The 23,893-nt window shown below is 31.4% G+C and overlaps 1 protein-coding gene across 1 annotated transcript in view; it reads left to right on the top strand.

Moving 5' to 3' along the window:
• LOC142332497 (neuropeptides capa receptor-like) overlaps positions 1-23,893 on the top strand; it is a gene marked incomplete at its 5' end in the record, with an annotated part of 292,426 nt that overhangs the window by 238,948 nt on the left and 29,585 nt on the right. The window contains one exon of the mRNA XM_075378947.1: positions 19,671-20,116. Within this exon, the coding sequence (XP_075235062.1) occupies positions 19,671-20,116 (446 nt within the window). The remainder of the gene's footprint in view (positions 1-19,670; positions 20,117-23,893) is intronic.

The raw sequence follows: 23,893 nt of genomic DNA on the forward strand, positions 1-23,893 counted from the left end.
AAAACTAATAAAAATTCAATATTAAATAATAATAGAAAACATAAATTTATAAGATATTAACATGAATAAAAAAAGTGTTAGCAGTTCCTTTTTATAAATTAAAATGAATATTCGATGAACAATGAATATGAAAATTAAATTACATGAGAAAATTATGATGAAAGATGATCAGAAGAAACAGTTTTCCAGTTGTAACATAGTTAATTTGAGTAATTACTTTTTGGTTATAGTTCATTACTTTATGAAGAAGAAAAAACGCAAAATAAAAAAAAAATATATTATTAATATATATCTCGTGTATATATATATATATATATATATATATATATATATATATATATATATGCGAGATTTTAATTAATGAAATATTTGGATCTTACAAGGGGAATGCACATCGGTTCGAATCAGACTTCATCTACTTTTTTTTAATATATATATTTTTTTTAATTTAAATATATTTATATATTAATAAATTATTAACTTCTAATTGTAAAAAAAAGTTTTACGATAAATAATAATTCAATAAAAAATAAAATATGAAAAAATATCAGAAGTTATTAATGAAATAAAACTTTATCTACTTTTCATTTAAAAAAAATGTGGAATGTTAGGCGTACAAGGAAGTCATATTGTTTCAACATCAGATTTTTTATTTCGTATTTCCTTCCAGATTTACATTCAACAAAACACTTTAAATAGTTAATGTTGAATTTAATATCCCAAACACAAATTCGTTCACAATAATTAATAATATGCAGTAACTAATAATGTGGAAAATTTCTGTAAATTAAATGCTTGGTCAACTGATATTATTTACTTTAATTATCACTATAATTAATTTATCACGAAAACAATTTTAAATATGACATCAATTAATTTTTGAAACACATCGTTCTGATATATATATATATATATATAGAGAGAGAGAGAGAGAGAGAGAGAGTGAGAGGGAGAGAATGAGAGAGCTGCTAATTCTTTACTACATAGAAGCAAAATACGATGATAAAATATAAACAACTCTTAACATACTTAACTCAAACAAATTAAACTATAAATTAAACTTTACAGCATATGAACATAAATAAACAAATAAATTCATTTCACCATAACAAAACAGCAAACAACAAAAGCACAATTCAAAACATTATACAGAAAATCAATAACGACAGACACTTACCCACAACATCTCAAACCAACAAACCTCATATAAACCGTCAACTTTCAGAAACACGATCCAACATCATTACTACTTAACACTTCCATACCATCTTAAAATATCACTCATTAACTCACCATTACAAAAAATAAATGTCATGTTTAATCTGAAATAATTTGGCTGAAATTCATGGGAGATGAATAGTTAGAAAAATGTTATTTTCATTTTGTTTTAATCTTTCTGTAGCTCAAAAATATTTTTTTATTATAGTTTATTTTATTTTTGTTTTTTATTTTTCAATAAATATTTATAGATTATTTGATAAAAAGGATTTATGTAAATCTATAATAGTACAGTCAATTTGTATTTTTATTTGAAAATCCTTACCTACCGATTGATTTTTTTCCATATGTTACGGGTGATGGGGAAGCTTAACTCCACATTTTTAACAACCCCTCCCATAGATTTTTGAAAAACTCAAAAATTTTTGAAATGCGTTTTTCTCTGAATCTATGCATTTTAGAGAAAAGTTTTTCAAACAAAAAATTTAGAAGACATTCTCCTCTACAATAAATGTGTTTGAAGTTATGCCGTATAATTTGAAATTTAAATACTAGGTGGCGCAGAAGTAAAAAACGTGTTTTTTCGGTTTTTTCACCGGAAAAAATTATTTTTCCTCTGTATTGCATTTGAAAAAGTTGTTAATCTCAAAAAAACAGACAAGTTTTATTTAAACAATTTTCTTGTACGATCTACCGTTTTGGAGCTGTAGCTTGTGAAAGTGTGAAAATGTTGTGAATTGGGCACGTGTTCGAAACTGGTCTAGTCGTTTACAACTTCGTTTACATCGTCAGCGCCACGATTATTTTATTTACTTCCTTGTAATGGAAGTATTGCGATCGGGAAAAATTTCGGTTTTATGATTACATCGGAAATATCCATTTTGACCATCCCTGAACCCATTTTGACTAGTTTCGGCGTGACGTCTGTACGTACGATTGTATCTCGCATAACTCAAAAACGATTAGCCGTAGGATTTTTAATTTTTGGATTTAGGACTGTTGTAACATCTAGTTGTGCACCTTCCCTTTTGATTGCAATCTACTGGACTAGAAGTGTCCAAAAAAGTCCAAAATCCAAAATATTTCGATTTTGAACTTTTTCTTAACTGTAGTATTAACCCTCATTGAAAGCTTTTCAACGATATATCATAAGTGGTACTTATTTTCATTGTTTTCAGAGTTATAACCAAATAAAACATTTTTTAATAAAATATTTTTTTATCCAAATATTTTATTATAACAATGTGCTTACAAGGGGAAGGCACATTGTTATTGTTCGAATCAGATTTCATTTCTTTTTTTAACTTTTTTTTTAATTTAAATATATTGATTTACTAATAATTATTAACCTTGATTCTAAAAAAAGGTTTTCTTGTAATTAATAATTCAATAATAAAACTAAAAATATGAAAAAATATCAGAAGTTAAAATGAAATAAAATTTTATGTACTTTTCATTTTTTTTTTAAACTGTATATATGTAATTTACTTGACATACAAGGAAGTCGTGTGGAGCCCACATCAGATTTTTATAAACGTGAAGAATATATGATTATACTTTTCTGTGCATGTAGTAACGAATTACCACATAAGTTATTTATCACCCCAGAAGTCTCAGCTCAACAAGATGAACAGGCAAAGATCATACATAAAACCTATCTTTAATGAAAACCCATAGGAAAAAATCTACCGAGGTCAATTCTGGGAAGCGATGTGGCCATGGAATTGGACTTTTACGACCAATCATGCGACTTGGGAATCAAGTAACAAGACAATATCTAAGTTCATTTAATTTTCCAATAGGATTTGGTTTTCCGCTGTGTTCCTTACCCTGATGATTGTGAGAATAATGCTGACAAATAATAGTTTAAGTATTTTGAATTTGTAGAAACTTGAAAAAAACTTAAATACAAAAGGGAGAAGAGCAGTAACTATATAAATAAAGTTCAAACAGCATTATTTACAAATTCGAAATCGGTTCGTTAGCGAGTTTCAGCTCGCGAAACATTTATCCCTGTTTTCTACTTCCTCTGTGAAATTAAACCTTATTAAATTCTTGGGTAAGAAATCGAGGAGTTAATTTCGTGCTTCCTTATGATTTTTGATCTAAGCAATTGAATAAAAGTGGTCCCAGACCTCTACTTATTTCATACGCGACGAAAAATTCATAACTTATTTCTATTCACATGGTTACAGAATGAAGTAAAAGGATTCTTTTTTTTTTCTTTAATTAATTCAAATTGCACCCCCAAAGAGGCTACGGTCTGGGTCTCTAACTTAAATTCCTCCCTGGGATAATACGAATGTATCCTGAAAATTTTAAAGTAAGCCAGTCGGTTGGTTCTTGTCTGATGCCAGAACAAAAAACAGACAGACAGACAGACAAACTTTCAGCTTTATATAAAATACACAATATATAATTTATAAAAATTTCTTTCGGCACGCCGAAAGGCGGAGGTAAATTTTACCAATACTAAATAGGGGATAAAAAGATTTCCACCTTAAAGCTCAAATTTGCATTTGAAAAAAGTTTCATATGTTTAGCATACGACAAGCCCCATCTTCTTAAAATTCTAGCAACATTTCGGTCATCCCTTGCCGTAAGGGTTAGTCATATTAAAAATTGTTCCAGACAAAGGTTTTAGGTAACGTTTAAAGGACTAACGACTACTTCAAACAGATTCGATACTGTTCCTATTAAGGGAGATATGATTTTTTTCTCTTCAGAACCCCGTTTTTTCCACCCCCTGGGCCAATGGTTGGTGATATCAAATTTTACGTACATAGGTTTTAGGCCCATATTCAAAGAATATTAAGAACTTTAATCGAATTCGATATATTACATAATAAGAAAGTTACAGCGATATTTTGTTTTTTTAGGGGGTTCTTTGTTTTGGTCATTCCTTTCCGTAAGGGTTAGCCATATCAGAAATTGTTTCAGACAAACGTTTTAGATCATTTTTAAAGAACTAACGACCACTTTAAACCGAATCGATACTGTGTCTCTTAAGGGAAGTATGATTTTTTTTGCCTTCTAAACCCCATTTTTCCACCCATTGGCCAGTGGTTGGTGATCACAAAATTTGCTTGTTTAAGTTTTAGTTCCTATTTAAAAAAATAGTAAGAACTCTAAACGAATTTGATATTTTACTTAATAAGAAAGTTATAGCGATATTTTGTTTTTTTGAAAAAAAAACCCATTTCCATCCCGATGGTCCGTTTTTTCCCATTAACAAAATCGACCGAGATTTTGGGTCGTTATATTTTATTTATCAATTTGAAAGTGATTGGCGCAAATTACGGCAGTTATCGTGTCCACAAGAAAGTGAAATATATATATATATATATATACACACAACTTTAACTTGTATAAACTTTTGAACTGACGGTAGTTTTGGGGTCTGGGGGATATGAAAGGTGAACATATGTCGAAATTTTCCGGAAGTCGAATCATGATACCCATTACAATATGTAGCTTTCTTATGAAATCTATCTATTTGAACACTGTTTTTCTCTGTACCTATTGATTGGTTAATTATTACTGTTTAACAGGGAATACGATCATCTATTTCTAAGTAATTTTTTTTAATTTTTTGGAGCGTTTTATTCTTTCTTTAAAAAACCGCCCTTAGCATAACTATTTCTTTGTATATAGAAAAAGGTTTTACGACTATTTTAGATTTTTATTGTCGTTACAAAGAGATTTATTATACTTCAAACTCATCGGCAAAAAAAAAACGTTTTTTTTTTATAATTACTAATCCTTGGTAGCTGTTATGAAAAACAATTACTTAAATGCAAGAAAAGGAATATTTATTAATTTGACCTTACGATCTCATCGACTCTTATTTTAAGCGTTTAATCTTTAAAAGTAAAAGATTAAATGGCTTATATCTACCCACGTTACATTTAAAATTATAAAAGCCTTTAATCCTAGTATATATTTATTTTTTAACAATAGCGATTCTTCTTTGTTTTATCATTAGCATTATTCATTACATACATTAGATATGTTTTTATAATATAAAATGAAATACCCTTTTCTTTTGATAAAATAATAACAAAAACTAAGATTAAATGAGAATAAAGATGTAAAAGATAATATTTTTAACAGTCTTCGTTACTTTATTTTAAAATAAAAAGAAATAGATTATTCTTTTACAAAATAAACAAGGATAAAACGAGATAAACTTTTGATGACTAACATTTTCGCTATTTGAATTGTTTTACTGCTAAAATTCATCTTGTTATTTATATGTAAATAACTTTTTTTTAATTTTTGTTATATTTTATTTTAATCTTACATCTATTAAAACCGCTTTGATAAATTGGCCTTTTTTTACTTAAAAAAGAATAAACAATTTTATAATGGAAAATATTTTTTTTTAGTAAATTTAATGAGATTTGAGGATTACACCAGCTATGCTTCTCCCTCCTCTAATTTTCTTTTTCAAATCTTCCTATTCTTTTTAATTCCTTTATATTATTACCTTGCTTCTTTTGTTTTTAACGAGGAACAAAATGTATGATCTCCCTTCTTGGGATCTATAAGAAACATTCATAATCATTTTTATGTATTTTTTTTCTCAAACAACCTTCACCTAATATTTGAAAGTACGTTTGGATTTTTGTTTTTTAATTAATTCTATTTTATGATTTAGGTAGCAGAATTGGCTAAAGCAGGGTTTTTTAAACCTTTTACCTCGCGCCCCCTTTATAGTATTGTTTACGCCATTCTGGCAAAAAGTTTTCCGTTATTTTCTACGAATTCCAAGCTAGGGTGGGTCCCGTTGTTTTGTTACAAGGAATGTTTAAATCTCACTTTGTTTCGTATTTCTGTGTTTGTAAATACCACCTGTTTCTATTATTGTTCTTGTGTTCGACCCTCCCTCCGTCATACTTAGCGCCCGCGTCCATTCTTCTATCGAGTTATTTTTGTCCACCCTTTTCATACACCCGTTATTTTTTCGTCCCCTTACTATTACATGCACACATCTCTTGTCTTTTACACACACTCTCCTGACCACTACCTGGATCTGGTTTCCCCCTTTTTCTTTCGCCATCTTTTCGGCAGAGTAGATCCAACATCTCACCAGTGCAGTCGCCTATGGCCATACTCTCCTGCAAACTTTGTGGTAACATTCTCATTCAAGCAGAATCTCAAACTCGGCACTATACATCTGAGATTCTACGCGTCATTCTACCACCAAACACATCACACCTCTGTATTCCTGATACACCGTGCGGACTACGCCCAGGATTACATAGGTATTCATCTGTACTTGCTTTTACGAGTTTATCTCTGGCTAATATTTGTGTGCTACAGGCAAGTTCAGTTTTTCATTACTTATTACGTTAAACCATTATGTTATCATTCAAATTTGTGGAACATTCAGTTCATCATACCTATGCCTTTCAAGTTTCAATTTCACTTAAGTACAGTCACGACAGGTTACTTACATAAGGTTGTCATCGTTCAGCTGCAACCTATTTCATGTGCTCAATTAATTTCAGTGTGATTATATTGTAATTAACTCTTTTGTACTATAATATTATTGTGTCCTTTTTCTACGTTAAACTAGAATTACTTGTTTGAATTATTTAATGTTAAGTTTGTGGTTCATAAATCAGGAAAGACCAGTGCCAATTAAGATTTACTGTAATTTATTTTTCTAAGTTAATGACATTTGTTCGTTCCTGATTTTTCAATATTACAGCATTTGTCAGCAATGCAATAGTTTTTCAGACATACTATGTTTATTGATGTTACATTTTTCTAAAGTTATAATTAAAATTAAGGTCTTTCATGTTCTCTTTCAGGCTTTGTCAAAAATCTATATGGTCAAAATCTGTATTTAGAAGCGTATATTCATGTATTTTTTCATTTAACTATCATTGTTCAGACGCTGATTTCAGTTGATATTCTCATGTATCATTAAATTATGTTATTTTCATAATTTCTTTTTAGTTTTTAAGGTTATGATAATTATAACATAAATTCATTTGTTTTCATTAAAGTCCAATTTCTTTTGGCAAATACTAGCTGTGTGTTTTTTTTTAACTTTACCCAACAAGTATTATTTTGTATTATAAAATATATTTTGAAACTAAGCCTCGCTTAAATATATATTTAGATTTAGATAGATATTTTACATACATATTGTACCGATAACTCACCGGGTTGGTCTAGTGGTGAACGCGTCTTTCCAAACCAGCTGATTTGGAAGTCGACAGTTCCAGCGTTCGAGTCCTAGTAAAGGCATTTACTTTTATACAGATTTGAATACTAATTCGTGGATACCGGTGTTCTTTGGTGGCTGGGTTTTTAATTATCCGCACATCTCAGGAACGGTCTACCTGAGACTGTACATGACTACACTTCATTTACATTCATACATATCATACTCATCTATTCTCTCAATTAATACCTAAACGATAATTCCCGGAGGCTAAACAGGAAAAAGAAAGAAAGAAAGCTATTGTATCGATAAAATTAAAATAATTTTAGTCATCGATAAGGGGCATGGGGGTTGGATGTTAAAATAATTAAAAACTATAGTTACAAATACCGTAACATCAACTTAAACATTTAACTTTAACAAATTACAGTACTAATGAGCTGGATGAACCAGTTTTTTTTCGGCACAAAGCTTGCTAAAACATGGTGTTAGTACTGACAGTCCAACTCTAAGTTCTCTTGTAACATCTAATCTCGCACGACATTTTCTATTCATGGAAGCAAGAACAGAAAATTCAGTTTCACAAGAATATGTAGTAGCGAAGGGATTGAGTACTTTTAAGGCAATTTTACTCAGAGAAGAATACTTTGCTTTGATCCAGTTCCAGAAGGAAGAAAGTAAACATTCCTTGAATTTTGTTTCCAATTGTGTCACTTTGGAGGTCGATGAGCTGTCCTGTCGTGTTTAGCGAGCACTTTTCCGCTGAGATTTTAAATGAATTTCCTATCCACGTCAGGCCGTCCAAATCCTCATAAAAATACGCTGCAAATTGAGATTTGAGGATTTTTACCATTATGTGAGCTGCAAAACACATTTTCTCACTTGAAAGAATTGGATTGAGATCTGATTCTTCAGCCGTGATTTGCAGATTTATAAATAACTTCAAGTTGTTCTCTTTTAAACAAGACTCATACAAACTAAGTGTTTTTGTTAAGCTTTGGACTTTTTTAGTCCATTGCAAAATGTTTGCATCGTTCTTCTACAGATACTTATTCAAAATATTAAGTTTCTGAAACGTATTTGCCAAATAAGCTAGTTTTAAAAGAAAAACTAAAGCTGTATGCTCTGATCCCGTATCTTCATATAAAATCTTAAAAACTCGAGACTTCAAAGATTGTGATTTTATAAAGTCACTGACTTTACAAATACGTGCAATATGTGATCATATTTGATTCTGAGCTCATATCTTTAGATGTTAAAGCCCCTCTATGAACAATATAGTTGCTCTGAGGCAAATTTTTTCAGGTATCTTATACCAGTATAAATTCCCGACATTTAACGGGCTCCATCAGTACAAATTTCTACACATTTGTCCCACAACATATCATTATTCTTCAGAAAACTATCAGTTTACTTCAAAAATGCTTTCCTCAGTTACACTGGCTCTAAATACTAGTGCAGTAATCCATATATCATTTTATATATTCTGTTTAATAAATTATTTGATTCATTTGTTACTGCGCTTTGCACCCCGCTGAAACCTTCCTCTTGCCCTCCTTACAGGTCGTGACCTTCCAGTTTGGGAACAGTTGGACTAAAGCCGTTGGTCATAAATACCGACGCAAAGAATCTTAAAAGATAATAATTAATCTGAATAATTACATAGATTGTTGACTTTTACTTTTTGACATATAGCGTTAGAGCTATGCCAGAATGTATCGTAGAATTTTGTACATATGATAACCTCTGAAAGGGGCTGATTTGATAAGTTTTGCTCATGTGTTGTTTGATGACTTTTTCTTTTGTTGTATATATGTTTTGTTTTGATTTTGTTCGATCATGATTTCTATTGTATATCGTTGGATGCGTTTTCTTGGCTTAATATTGTTGCTGTGCATTGTTTGAGCCGTGATGTATTGCATTGTGGTGTATGAATGTGTGAGTGGGCGCATCACCCCCCCCCCTTCATGAAGTAATACTTCCTTACGCAATTTCAGGAAGGACGGGTAAGACAGGGGTGTAGGTCAGCCATCCGATGATGGCATCAGAGACCCCTCGAGGTTTGAGAGGCCCGCCGGGAAGCGTCGGATGTGTGCAACACATATTCGACGCTGATAGGTCAGGAACGGAAAGAGTACCTTCCTAGTGGAGGTGCGCATCGGCCATCCAGAAGAGGAGGTTGGCGTGCTTCGATGAAGCTGCAAGACCCCGAACACTCTAAGAGGGGACAGAGAGACGACTCCCTGAGACGACCGCGCATTGGCTAACGGCGGGGGCCGGTGGTCTTGGGGGAGTTTTAAAAAAAGGTAATAGAGAATCACGCACTTCAACTGTTTCAGAGAACCGAGATACTTTCATTCTTTTAGCAGACGTTGATTATATATAAAAAAGATTTCTTTCTTAAAGGCATTTCTTTTCATTTTTGACAATCCAATATCAACAGCCAAAATAAATAATCAAGACCCATAAAAGAAAATTAAATATTCTAATTTAAGCCAACTACATTAACAATAATAATATTGATAATATAATAAAGTATTTAAAAGTGTATAGATCTGAACTCTGTGAAATTTTCTTTTACCATGTTCTTTCTTTCTTTCTTTTTCCTGTTTAGCCTCCGGTAACTACCGTTTAGATAATACTTCAGAGGATGATATGTATGAGTGTGAATGAAGTGTAGTCTTGTACATTCTCAGTTCGACCATACCTGAGATGTGTGGTTAATTGAAACCCAACCACCAAAGAACACCGGTATCCACGATCTAGTATTCAAGTCCGTGTAAAAATAGCTGGCTTTACTAGGACTTGAACGCTGAAACTCTCGACTTCCAAATCAGCTGATTTGGGAAGACGCGTTCTCTACTAGACCAACCCGGTGGGTTTTACCATGTTAAAGGAAATATAATGAACTATTAATCTTTTTCTTTAATTCTTCATCACCATCGTGATAATTCTAACTGGAGTTAATGACCAAGCCTCTAAAGTTTAAAACTGCAAAGTTTTATTAAAATTTCTCCGGGGTAGTTTTTGCGTGATGCGCCGACATGAGACAATCTTTTTATTATGTATGGATGAAATTTTTACTAGGACTCGAACCTGGTACCAATTAATAAAAAAAAATTATTTTAATCATTATTTAATATAATTTAACCACTTTGTATTTTACCTAAATTATGTCGTATGAGTTAACAAGATTTATTTGTTTCATTAATTAATATGAATTTTACCACATATGTAATAATAATTTAAATGATTAAAAAGAAGAAATAAAAAATGAAAAAAGAGTTCGTCGAAATGGTATCCAATTTTTAAAAGAATTGAAGCAGAAAATTCTTATTGTTACATATACAGTAGGACATATTATACTGTTCTTATCTTTTGTTCGATAATGTTAAACCATATGTCACCGAAACTCTTGCTTCGCCTTTTTTACAGCATTACCTTTAAAAATATAGTTGATAACAAGTAATTTTTTATTTTTATGAGTCATCATAAGTCAAATTGTAATAGATATAGATGTATCATAGTTATATATAAAGATTGGAATGTCGATAATATAATATCGATGTTAAATCGATTATTATTAGGTAAGGATATGAAGATCCCCTAATTTTGTGTTTAAAATACGAAATTAAAAAGTAATTAATGTTATTGATTTTTAAAAACTATTTTTTGTTCATTTTTTAGCTCATTTTTTATTAAAAACATAAATTTGTGTACAAAAAATTCTGAGCGTACAAAAAAGTTGTTAGCATAAACAGCGAGAATATTTATTGAACATAAGAAAGTTTAATAAAATAAAAAGATGTAAAACAACTACTACTGAGTGGGAGTTAAGGCTGTTTGAGATACGGGAATATGTATTATACTTTATACCTTAAGTTTTATTGAAATTTAACATGAAAATATTTTAATATTATTTAATTATAGGTTATATACTAATAAACTGTAACAGTTACTTCTACTTTTACTGATTTAAAAACTAAACTAATACGTAGACAAAAAAATATAAAATATCAGTATCTTTATCGAATATCGATGCCACTAATTCCTTCTCTTTTTTTGTTTAACCTGCGGGACAACCGTTAGGTATTGCTAGAGAGGATGAGATGAATGATTTGTAACGTGTGTAAAATTACCATTCCTGACTGGGATTCGAACCCGGCACCTCCGGATGAAAGACCGAGACGCTACCACTCACGCCACGGAAACCGGCTGACGTCACTAATTATTTGTTAAATACCATATTTATTTATTTTTAAAAGTATAGAAATGTTATTTAAAGATTAAATGCCTTGAACGGGAAAGATAAGTTAAGTTCCTTATTACAATTACATAAATATCAGTATCAGTACATAATGTATTGCAACCGGTTACCTAGAGCTTAGAACTTAGGTAAAATTTGACGTGTAACATGAATGTTTGGAATTTTCCGATTAAAGAACATGATGACAATAAGTTCCTGCAATTGCGTGGTTTTCCATTGAGAACCAGGACATTTAGCAAAGGAGCAGATTGTGTTGTATGTAATTGCAACAAACGTATTTGCCGACTAAAGTCAATATGCCTTATACCACCCAATGATACGTGGCTAAAAAATTCGAACCTCACCTTCGGGACAGTCATACGTTTTCTATAAAGTTGGGCTTTCGAACTATGAAGAGGATTTTGAGTAAATTGAATTGTTGGAAATAATGATCGTTGTTGCGATTAAAGCTTGTTTTGCTGGCTTGAGAATAGTATTTTTGGTGTTTAAAGACTCAATCAAGTAATGATCTGAGTGCATAGTTTAATTGAAGTTAGATATAGGAAGAGTTTTTGGGTGAAACCTTCGGTGTTAGACGAAGGCGCGGGGATCGCGCTTCAGCGAATCGATTCATTTGATAGTTGAGGATTGTAAATTATTGTTGGCGGTCGTGGTTGGAAGAAACCTTACAAAGACGATAATAGGTTTTGTAAGTACACTGATGGAAATGTCTGCCAAAGCATTTGCATCGGTGACATCCTGACAGATACAAAACTGATGACCCTGTGTTGTGTCAAGTTCAGAAAGTAATAAAAGACGATCTCCAGTAAATCTCATCAGGGCTAGGAACGGAGTGGATGGTGTGGCGACCGGGATCGTTACAAGACGGGTTTCTTCCTCTACGGGAGTCAGGATGTTGATGAGCATCACCGTGAATTGAATACGGGTTCGAATGCAGGAGTGGACAAGAATAATTTAGTTACAAACGTGTGTGACATCTATATTGAAAAGCCAAGGCAAATTAAAGTCGGAGGAACTAGTGTAGTCATTGAAATCAATGAAATGGTGTTCTAGAGACCCAAAAATCATGTTAATCGCACTGAGCTTTTTCCCTGTTACATGAAAACACGAGGTGTCGTTGTAAAGGTTGCTCACAGATCGATTCAAACCCTGCTAAATGCTATCGAAGACAAGTTAATGTCGAGATCATATTGTACTCAGATCCTGGCGTGTATATCAAAGTGATGCGCTAGAAAAAGAACGGTTTCCCTTTATAATGTGAACCATAGGTACCATTTCGTCGGTCCTTACAGCAGTGCTCGTACTCAAACCATTAAACGCTTGTGTGGGGTTACTGAAATGGTGAAATTCAAAATACAGAGAAATTGCTAGGCACCATTTGGAATCCTACATCGTCGAATTTGTGTGATAGAAAATAAAAAGCAGTTGCAGAACTGTAAAAATACTCAACTGTGAAATACTCAACACAATAAGGGACACCTGACCGCTGAAAGTCGCCATGTAGTAGTCATTAAGTAGATTTTTCGTCATGTTTAAGTTGAAATAATCGGTAGTTCGCAACTTATCGGTAAAAAAAGAAATTTCTTGAAAGGTGATCTTAGAGATGGAGTAGCAGAAAAAAATTCTAATTTTTTTAATTTATTAATTTTTTTTTTTTGGTTTATTTAAATATATAATGGTAATTTTACAATAAAACTTGTAAAAGTTTTATTGAGTTTTTATTTTATAAAAGTTTTTATTTTTGTAAAACTTTTGGGAAGGGGTAATCATAAATTACCCCTTCCCAAAAAGTATATTTAAATAACCTTTTTTATGTATCACTAGCAGACCCGGCAATGCTTCGCTATTGCTAGATTTGAGTATATATATATATATGGATTAAATGTACACAATTGAAAGTTTGATAAAACATTAACAAAATGAACATTACAGAACTTCTCAAAATTTAACCTTTCCCTTTTCCCTTTACCCTTCACCCTTTTTTATTTTCCCCCTTTTCCCCATTTTCCCATTTCATTTTTAAGATATTCACCTTCCCTTTCTCCCATTTTACTCCTCCCCTTTCCCTTTCCTTCCCATTTCTATTTCCCTTTCCCTCTTCCTCTTACCCCCTTTCCTTTTTTTCTTTTTTCTCCTACCCGTTTCCTTTTCCCGTTATTAATTTTGCCCATTTTCCCCCCTTTTTCCATTTCCCCTTCTTCTTGTTTCAGCTTCTTCCTAAATACCTTTTTTGGATTTGTCCCTTTCCGATTTTTCCCTTTTCGCCCGCGCGTAAATCGGTCCAGTAGTTTTTTAGCCTACAGAAGACACACATATCGGACACATTGAAATGGAATCGTAAAATATTTAATATAACGTATGTTGCTTATACGTTTAACAGATAGCGCTGTTTTTCAACAAAAGCATGTTTTTACCTGTCACAGGTATGAAATCTTAGGTATATAAATAAGGGGTATATAAAAACACGCGCGTATTTGAATTTAACGTTGTATCAAAATTTCAAAGCAATCGGTGAAAAACGTTAGGAGATTTAAGATTTTGAACAAACGAACATTTACATTTTTATTTGTATAGATTTCTTTTCCACAACGTAATAATAAATAACCAATACTAGAAAAGCATCACAACTTTACTGCCAGATTTTTTTTAATGTCTTTTCAAAAAAAATAAATAAAATGTTTTATAAAATTGTTTCAGTTTATTGCGGATAACTAAGCTTTACAAAATTTATTTATAACTATAAAAAGATTGTATATCTCTTCGTTTTATTTGTATTTACAACAGAAAAAGTTATATAAATTTATGAGTTAGAAATAAACGTAAAATTCTCATTGTTAGTTTTAATTATGAAATAAACAGAAGGAATAAAAGAATAATATTTTTTTTTATAGTCCTGTCTTTTTTTTTTTAATGCAATAAACTCGATAGATTTTACAATTATTGTACAAGTTCGATTTTGTACGAGTATTTATAAGTTATTGTTTGAGAACGAATATAGATTTTATCAGTATACATATAATACAAAGAAATGTATCTATTTCATCAAAAATAAAAAGGTAAATAAAAAATTTAAGGGATATATTTTTTTATGTTTTATAGTTTTGCGTTCTCGGAAATTCCATATTCTGTAATAAAATACTGTTTAGAAATGTTTTACACCTTTATATATCTAAGCGAGGTTCATTTTCACAAAGGAATGATTCAAATTTTAAAAAAACTCACATTTTATTTATTTTTTTACATTATTAGATTTCACTTATAAATTTATTTCTAAATAATAGAATTAATGATTACACAAGTTATTAGAGGATTAATGCATTATTAATATAGTCCAGTAGTAATACTTAGTATATGAATTGTTTAAAAAATTACGATATTTCCTCTTGATGATTGGGAAAAATAACTTGAAGAAAATTATATTAGGGATATGACATTCAAAATAATATTAACTGTAATATGCCGCAATATCATGGGTAATCACAGTTTAAAAAAAAAAATTTCTCTGTCGTTACCTATTTTACAAAAACTTTTATTAGATTTCGTCGTTATTTATCCTTTATCATTCTTAGTAATTACAGATTTAAAGTTTAAAGTTGTCATTTTTTTAAAGAATATTATTTAAAAAATCTGATGTGGACACCACATGACTTCCTTATACGCCTATTAAATTACATAAACACATTTTTAAAAGTACATAAAATTTTATTTCACTAATAACTTCTGATTTTTTCTTTTTTTTATTAATATAATTTATGGTAAAACTTTTTTATAATCACAGGTTAATAATTAATTATTAATAAATCAACATATTTAAATTTTAAAAAAAGAAGGAAATGAAGTCGAATTCTAACCGATGTGCCTTCCCCTTGTAAAATCCAAACATTTCATTAATTAAAATTCTACTTGGCTATAACTCTGGAACCAATGAAAATAAGTACAACTCATATCGTTGAAAAGTTCTCGATGAGGGCTTATTACTGCGGTTAAGAAAAAGGCAAAAATCCAATGTTTTTAGATTTTGAGCTTTTATGAATATCATTGGTCAAGCCGATTGCAATCAAAAGGAAAGGTGCACAACTGGATGTTACAACACTCCTAAATCCAAAATGTCAACATCCTACGGCTAATCGTTTTTTTTAGTTTGGCGAGCTACGTACGTACAGACGTCAGGTCGAAACTAGTCAAAATGGATTCAGGGATTGTCAAAATGTATTTTTTCGTTGAAATCTGAAAACGGAAATTATTCGCGATCACAATAATACTTCCTTTACTTCGTACAAAGAAGTAAAAATAAATACTCGAATAATTATTTTCTGGCACTACGCGTACATGAGGCTCTCATCTTCGCAAAATATATTACTAAATACTTCACTGATAACTCGTCTATCATTATTTTTTCTCATAGAAAACCATTGTTTTCCTACATATTGAAAAATCATATCAGCTTAGAAAATGATTTTCAACCAACATAACCTTTCGTTATTTTTACATTTCTTGGTAAAGAGTATATAAATGCGGTTTAGAAAATAAATTCACTTGAGGGATTTCTTTAATTCTATCTCGTACTTGCAGGACCTAATGTGATTAGACCTGGGTACCTTGTGGTTAGGTCAGTGAATTAGGTAAAACTACCGAAAGCAATATTATTTTCAAAAATCATTACAGCAGTGCAACATCCTTTCATTTTTAACTTTCTTTTTCTGTTTAGCCTTCATAACCGTCGTAAGGTATTACTTCAGAGGATGATATGTATGAATGTAAATGAAGTGTAGTCTTGTACAGTTTCAAGGTTGATTATTCCTGAAGGGTGCGGTTAATTGAAACCCATCCAGCAAAGAGCACCGGTAACCAAGATTAGGAATCAAATCCGTATAAAAGTAACGTCCTTTACTTTAATTTAGAAGAAATCTCAACTTAGAAATCGGCTTTCTTTCCTAACTAAAAGCAGAAATATGCCCTTCTGACGCACTTGTTGCAGAGCTGGAGTCGGTTCAATTTATTTATTTTTTTTTTTTCAAACATGTATTTCTTTATTAAAATTTATATAATGTGGTGTTACATTTCCAATCCAACGTATAAATGTATTTTATTTTCAGAATTAATTAAATTGAATCATTTCTAAAGCTCGCGAGAAATATTAATACGTTTTATATTAAAAGAAAATCAGAAAAATTTGTTTTTACCCCATCTTAAGCGGATGCATGTATATTTCTTTAAAACAATAAATATACATTCAAAATACTGTATGCATGTAAACCAACCGGGTTGGTCTAATAGTAAACTCGTCGTTGTAAATCACCTGATTTCGAAGTTGAAGTTCAAATCGTAGTAAAGTAGTTAAGTTACTTTTATTCGAATTTGAATACTAGTACGTAGATACCGATGTTTTTTTTGTGGTTGGGTTTCAAATAACCACACGTCTCAGGAGTAGTTGACCTCAGTTTGTTGATGACTACAAATTTACCAGTACAGTTACATTACATTATTACATTGATAAGTCGCTAATCACTTTATGCAACTATAAAAATAAATGTATATATATATATATATATATATATATATACAATATATATTGTATAATACATAAAAATGAATTTCAGTGTTACTAATACAAAAAATACAGTTTATATATACGGGCACGTACGTGAATTATCAAATATTTTAAACAAAAGGCCATCTTCATTTATTTTTTTTCATGCTTTTTAATAACTGGAAATTTATTTTCAATCTATCTATAACGTATTGTACAGTTTTTTCTGTTAATCCGTAAAGCTCTGAATAAAAAAAATTAAAAACAAATAACATTGTTTCTGATTCTTTTTTAATCTGATGGAATTAAAACTGTGCGTTACAATAAATTGTTATAATTCTTTTATTATCGTTATTAACTGCATACCTGGCTTTGCTGGGATCATCTGGAACCAATATTAAAAGGTTAAATTCATTTTGAATAACTCAAAATATTAAATGGTAGTGGTTAATATTCTACATCTAGAATAATTAACATATAAAATTTGATCAAATTATATATGTTATTCTATAGAAATAATTATGAATATATAAACAAAAACAAATTTTTATTAAATTTTAAACTCATTTAACCTACTACATTACCCTTTAATTCATCCAGACTAAAAACATGTTATAGTGCGGTGCGTTACTACATAGTTTTCTAAACTCTCTCATTACGTTATAGTAATATTAATAGATTTTTAAAATTTAATCTCATATTCAAGTCGTATATGGTAAAAAAACTGACAATTAACTTGTAATACTTTCCTGATATTGGTTATTTATTCTTATAAAGTTAAAAGTAATGATACATGAAAAATATTTTAAAAAGTTTTTTTTTTAAGAAATCGGTTTTTTTACTTTATTTCACTCTCCCACCCGCAAAATCACTTCCCAAAAAAAAACTTCTGATTTTCTTACGTTTACTATATTAAATGAAAGAAACTAACAAAACTTTCATTGAAAAATGTACAACTAATAAAAATTTTCCTAAGATATTTTTTGGGAGAGGCTGGTGGGAGTGATGAAATTTTATTATAATATTATTATTAAAAGTTTAAATAAACTAAACAAAGGTTTATTTTTTTTAATATCATGTGTACACCACATGACTTCCTTGTACGCCTATTAAATTACATGTACGCGTTTTTTTTAAAATGAAAAGTGCATAAAATTTTATTTCATCAGTAATTTCTGATATTTTTTCATATTTTTGTTTTATTGTTATTACTGAATTATTATTTTTCGTCAAAAATGTTTTACAATCAGAGTTTAATAATTATTAATAAATCAATATATTTAAATTAAAGAAAAAAAAGTTAAAGCCTGATTCTTCCCTTGTAAGATCCAAATATTTCATTAAATAAAATTTTATTTGGCTGTAACTCTGGAACCAATGAAACTAAGTACCACGTATGATATATCGTTGAAAAGCTCTAATCAGGGCTTATTACTGCAGTTACGAAAAAGTCCAAAATCAAAATGTTTAGGATTTTTTGACACTTTGGTCTAGTCGGTTGCAATCAAAAGGGGTACACAACTAAATGTTACAACAGTTCTAAATCCAAAATTTCAACATCCTACGACTGTTCGCTTTTGCGAGATATATAAATATACGTACAGACATCACGCCGAAACTAATAAAAATTTATTTTTTATTAGTTTTTACTAGTTGTAATTTATTAGGGGGAGGTAAATGTATTCCTCCAAATCCGGGTTCGGATTTGGAAGAAATAAAAGAAAATGTTGGGGGGGAAATATCCGGTTGGTTATGGATCGCTAAGTTTCAAGAGGGATTTGGGATTGGGGGTACGGATATGGAGTTATAAGGAAAAGATCTTCCTCGGCCAAATCAGTAACACTGTGGGACTTAGAGAAAACTCTGTACTCACCAACTCAGGAAAATTTTCAAAGTCCTCATTTACCAGAAAGATGATGACTTATTCTTCCTGCAGCGACTTGTCGATCGACTTGGAATAGTATTCACAAAGTAATAGGTTATGTAGAACCAACTTGTATTTCTTCAACCAATGTATTTCTTATGGCAAATACAAACCCGAAGAAAAAATCAAAAAAGCGATATTAATCCATGTCCAAATTTCACGAAAATTCACAGTCACGTTTACAATTCACTAACCAAAAAAACCTAACTAAATAGCAAAAAATCGCAAGTGGAACAACAGTAGGTCTACACCCTATGAGTACTTCAACTCGACTGACGTTTTACTTATCTAAATACCTTGTACCGCCGGCCTCCGTGGCGCGAGTGATAGCGTCTCGGTCTTTCATCCGGAAGTCCCGGGTTCGAATCCCGGTTAGGCATGGCATTTTCACACATGCTAAAAGTCATTCATTCATCCTCTGAAGCATGCCTAACGGTGTACCCGGAGGTTAAACAAAACCTTGTACCGTTTTCACACCCTTGTCTAGTTTTTTATTAATAAATATTTATAAGATTTTACTAACCGTATGGTTGTATTTTTCTGATTGTTTCAGCTGCAGTTGTGACGACATTCTTCTTGTGTTGGGCACCGTTTCATTTACAACGATTATTATATATTCACGGTGAACATTTATCAAGTTATAGAGAAATAAATGAATGGTTGTATTACATAGCCGGTTTGTCATGTTATATATCAACAACAGTTAATGCTATATTATACAATTTAATGTCGGTAAAATACCGTCATGCATTTCGAAAAACGTTATGCGGTGCCAGTGAAAAAAGAAGTTTTCGTGATGCTGAAAGCAGTTTTCGTGAAGTTGATTCACCAAGATGGAACAGACGTGTTACATGGAGACGTAGAAAACCATCAACTGATCTTGTGGTAGTTATAGATTCAAGATCACCTTGGCCGTCCACATTATTAAAACTTAGTATGGAAAATAAAACAAATTCAACACCAGCTCAACCTGATGTTGAAACACAACAGCCGACCAAAGTTTGTATTCAGATATAATCTGTTATATAAATTCTATTTATTATTGTAATAATTATTAATTTTTTTTTATAGTTAAATTAACAATTAATATAATCCTCCTTACCAGCACGTTGATACGTTCTCTAGATCTTTCGGTTTACTTGGAAGCCATCATCAGGAGTTAAAATTAATACATTAAAGTCAAAGTATATTTTCTATACTAGTAGGACCGGGACAGTTATGACTGTTTTTAAATTTTAACCATGATTTTTAAACTTTTACTTTAATGCATTAATTTTAACTCCTGATGATAGCTTCCAAGTAAGCCGAATGATCTAGAGAACGTATCAACGTGCTGTTAAGGTAGATTATAGTAATTGATAATTTATTTAACATATCAGTGGTACCGTGTTTGAGAAATTAATTTTTTTATAGTTATCTAAGCATCCCGTTTTATTACTGAATAATTTAGTGTGAGATTGTTTTAAAATAATCAATTAACTAGGAAAAAAAAGGTCTACGGTTCGACGCGAAAATAGCTTGGGGGATGTCGGTGTTTTTTGTTTAGTCCGCGCAGAGCGGACCCCGTGGTGCGCTTTGCTTCTGCGAGGTGCCGACTCTCTCCCGCTCACAGTGTTCTCTTTCCCACATACCGTAGTAACGTACTTTTAAATAATTATTTATATAATGAATCCTTTTTCTTTTACTATTAAATATTAACTAATAATCTCTTTCTTTTATTAATAAATTTGTATAATAATTATACAAATAATTAATTTAAATATTAATAAAAATTTAATAAAAAATTATAAATAAATAAATAATAATTACTTAATAAATTCTAATGTGACACAGTACAAATAAAAAAACTGACAACGCAGTTGTAGACTTTTCCCGTCACGCGGCTTATACATGCAAACACACACAATTTAACACGTCAGTGCTACACTAGCGCTTCTTGTGTTGGCAGGTGGTACTATTGGCTAGTACAAGTCACCAGTTTAGAGCATTTTGGGTGGCGGAGGTGCGATTTTGCAAAAATCTTGTTTTTAATAATTATTATTGTTTTTTTTTTTTTTTAATACTATTAACAATTATGCCTAAGAAAAATAAGTTCTTAATTAGGCGAAATCTCGAAATAGTGAAAGTTACCTTGCTTTACAGCCTCAACCCCCTTCACCTTTTAAATTGAAAATTTAATGGCACCAATGCCCCATATATAAAAGTAATCTGACCCAAAATCGGTCCAGTATTTCTGAAGATATAAGGTGATGACACACCGAACACACATACACATATACACACACACACACACACACGTACACGTACATACGAACATCCGGAAAATTTCCATCCGGTTTTTTGGGTAAAACGTCAAGATGCGGTGAAAACCGCATATGCCCAAATTGGACCGATCACAATACTCCAAAAACAAAAAGTGTGGGTAATGTTAGTACGTTTGTATGTGTGTTGGCCTGGTTGATGCTTAATAATTATTTGACTGGATAAACTCGTGTGTATGGACTTGTTAGTAAAGGTTTGGGGTCAATATCTCCATGGTTTGGGATAATTTTTTTTTTTTGGGGATCAATTTTCTCAAACGTTTTCAAACATAACTTTATTTTATTAATCTCAGTAAATGGGGTACATCCTAATTTTCCTATTTGAAAATAAATCTCCTCCCTCATATTCTTCCATTCCCAAAACCTGAAAATAAAGTTAATTTTTTTAGTTATAGAATATTTTCCTAAGCATTGTAGTAGTGCAAATGTTCCCAAAAAAAAATAATTTGGGGGAAAAATTGTTAGTGGGGGTCGATTAAAGTTTAAAAATATCGATTTTTTTTTAATTTTTTAACATTAATTTTTCCACTATATAAGAATAAATAATCACTGCCAAGACAGTATTACAACTTTGTTATCAGTTATTGTTTTTTTAATTTCAATATTTTAAATTCAAATATTTTTATATTTTAAAAACATATTTAATTAATAGCAGACCCGGTAATGCTTCGCTATTACTATATTTGAGTATATATACGAGGTGCGACAATAAAGTAATGAGACTGATTTTTCTTTGCAAGATGTGGCAACCCTGCAGCTTGCGTAGGCACACCATCTTTTTGACCTTGGTCTATAAGCTACTTCTAGTCCAAGCGGCACATTGATGCGACTGCTCAGTCGTGAGTTGTGCTGTAATAAGTGAACACGTGTTTGTGTCTCTCGTCACAGAAATGAAACCGCAAAATATTGCGCAACGGTATGCCATTTTTTTTTGGGTTAAATCGGGTGAAAACGCGACGACAATTTACGGTAAGCTTCAGAAGGCTTTTGGAGAGGAGGTTATATCAAGAGCTCAAGTTTTTCGGTGGCATAAAATTTTTAGTGAAGACAGAACGAATGTTGAAGATGAAGACCGCAGTGGACGACCATCAACCTCACGGACAGATGTCAACTTGACCAGGGTGCGTGTAATCGTATGATCTAATCGAAGATTATCCGTGAAGATGATTGCAGAAGAACTCAACATCAATCGAGAAACGGTTCGTCTAATATAAACTGAAGATCTTGGTATGAGAAAGATTTGTGCAAAAATGATCCCCAAAAATCTCACACAATAACAGCGAAAAACACGGAAAAATGTGGCAGAGACAAAACACCAAAGTTCGCAATGGTGCTCAAAGGGATCACCCAGACCAAAAAAAGCTCGCATGTCAAAGTCAAAGTGAAATGTGCTTCTTCGATTCCAAGGGAATTGTTCATAAAGAGTGGTTGCCTCCTGGAGAAACAGTTAACCGATATTTCTACAAAGAAATTTTATAAAGACTTCGTAAACGAGATCTTCGTGTCCGTGCTAACATCGCTGGTAATGGATTCTGCATCACGATAATGCGCCATCCCATACTGCTCTGACAGTACAGCAATGTTTAACCTGAAAACAAATTTCAGTACTACCAGAGCCACCTTATTCACCAGATATCACTCCGTGCGACTTTTTTCTATTTCCAAGAGTTAAATGGCGGTCAAGGGACACCATTTTCAAACAACACAAGATGTCCAAAAAGCTGTGACGAGGGTCTTTGAGGATACTACAGAAGATGAGTTCCAAAAATGTTACCATCAATGGCAGAAGCGCTGGAATAAGTGTGTGCAATCAGAGGGGAACTACTTTGAAGGAGACAACACTAAACATGACTAAAACGGTAAGCAACATTTTCATTTTTTTTCACATCAGTCTCATTACTTTATTGTCGCACCTCGTATATATATATATAGATTAAATGAATACAATTGAAAGTTTTATAAAACATTAACAAAATTAACATTACGGAACTTTACAAAATTTAACCTTTTCCAATTTTCCTTTTCCCATTTTCCATTTTCATATTTACCATTTTACTTTTCCCTTTTCCTCATTTCCCACTTTCCTTTCCTCATTTTCACCTTTTCCTCCCCCTTTTCCGTTTCTTCCCCAATTTCTATTTCTTTTTCCTTTCCTCTTTTCCCGTTTTCTCCCTTTCCCCCTTTTTCTTCTTGTTTCCAATTTACCCTTCTTCCCTTTCCCGATTTTTCCCTTTCTTCCTTTTTCCCTGCTCGTAAATCGATCCAGTAGTTTTTTAGTCTATAGCGGACAGACATATCGGAAACATTGAAATGGAATCGTAAAATATTTAGTATAACGTATGTTGCTTTACGTCCAACAGAGATCGCTGTTTTAAAAAAAAAACATGTTTTTACCTGTCACAGGTGTGACATCTTAGGTGTATAAATAGTAGACATATAAAAACATGCGCGTATT

Source organism: Lycorma delicatula, chromosome 11 (genome assembly GCF_047948215.1).
Source record: "Lycorma delicatula isolate Av1 chromosome 11, ASM4794821v1, whole genome shotgun sequence".
NCBI classification, from domain to species: domain Eukaryota; kingdom Metazoa; phylum Arthropoda; class Insecta; order Hemiptera; family Fulgoridae; genus Lycorma; species Lycorma delicatula.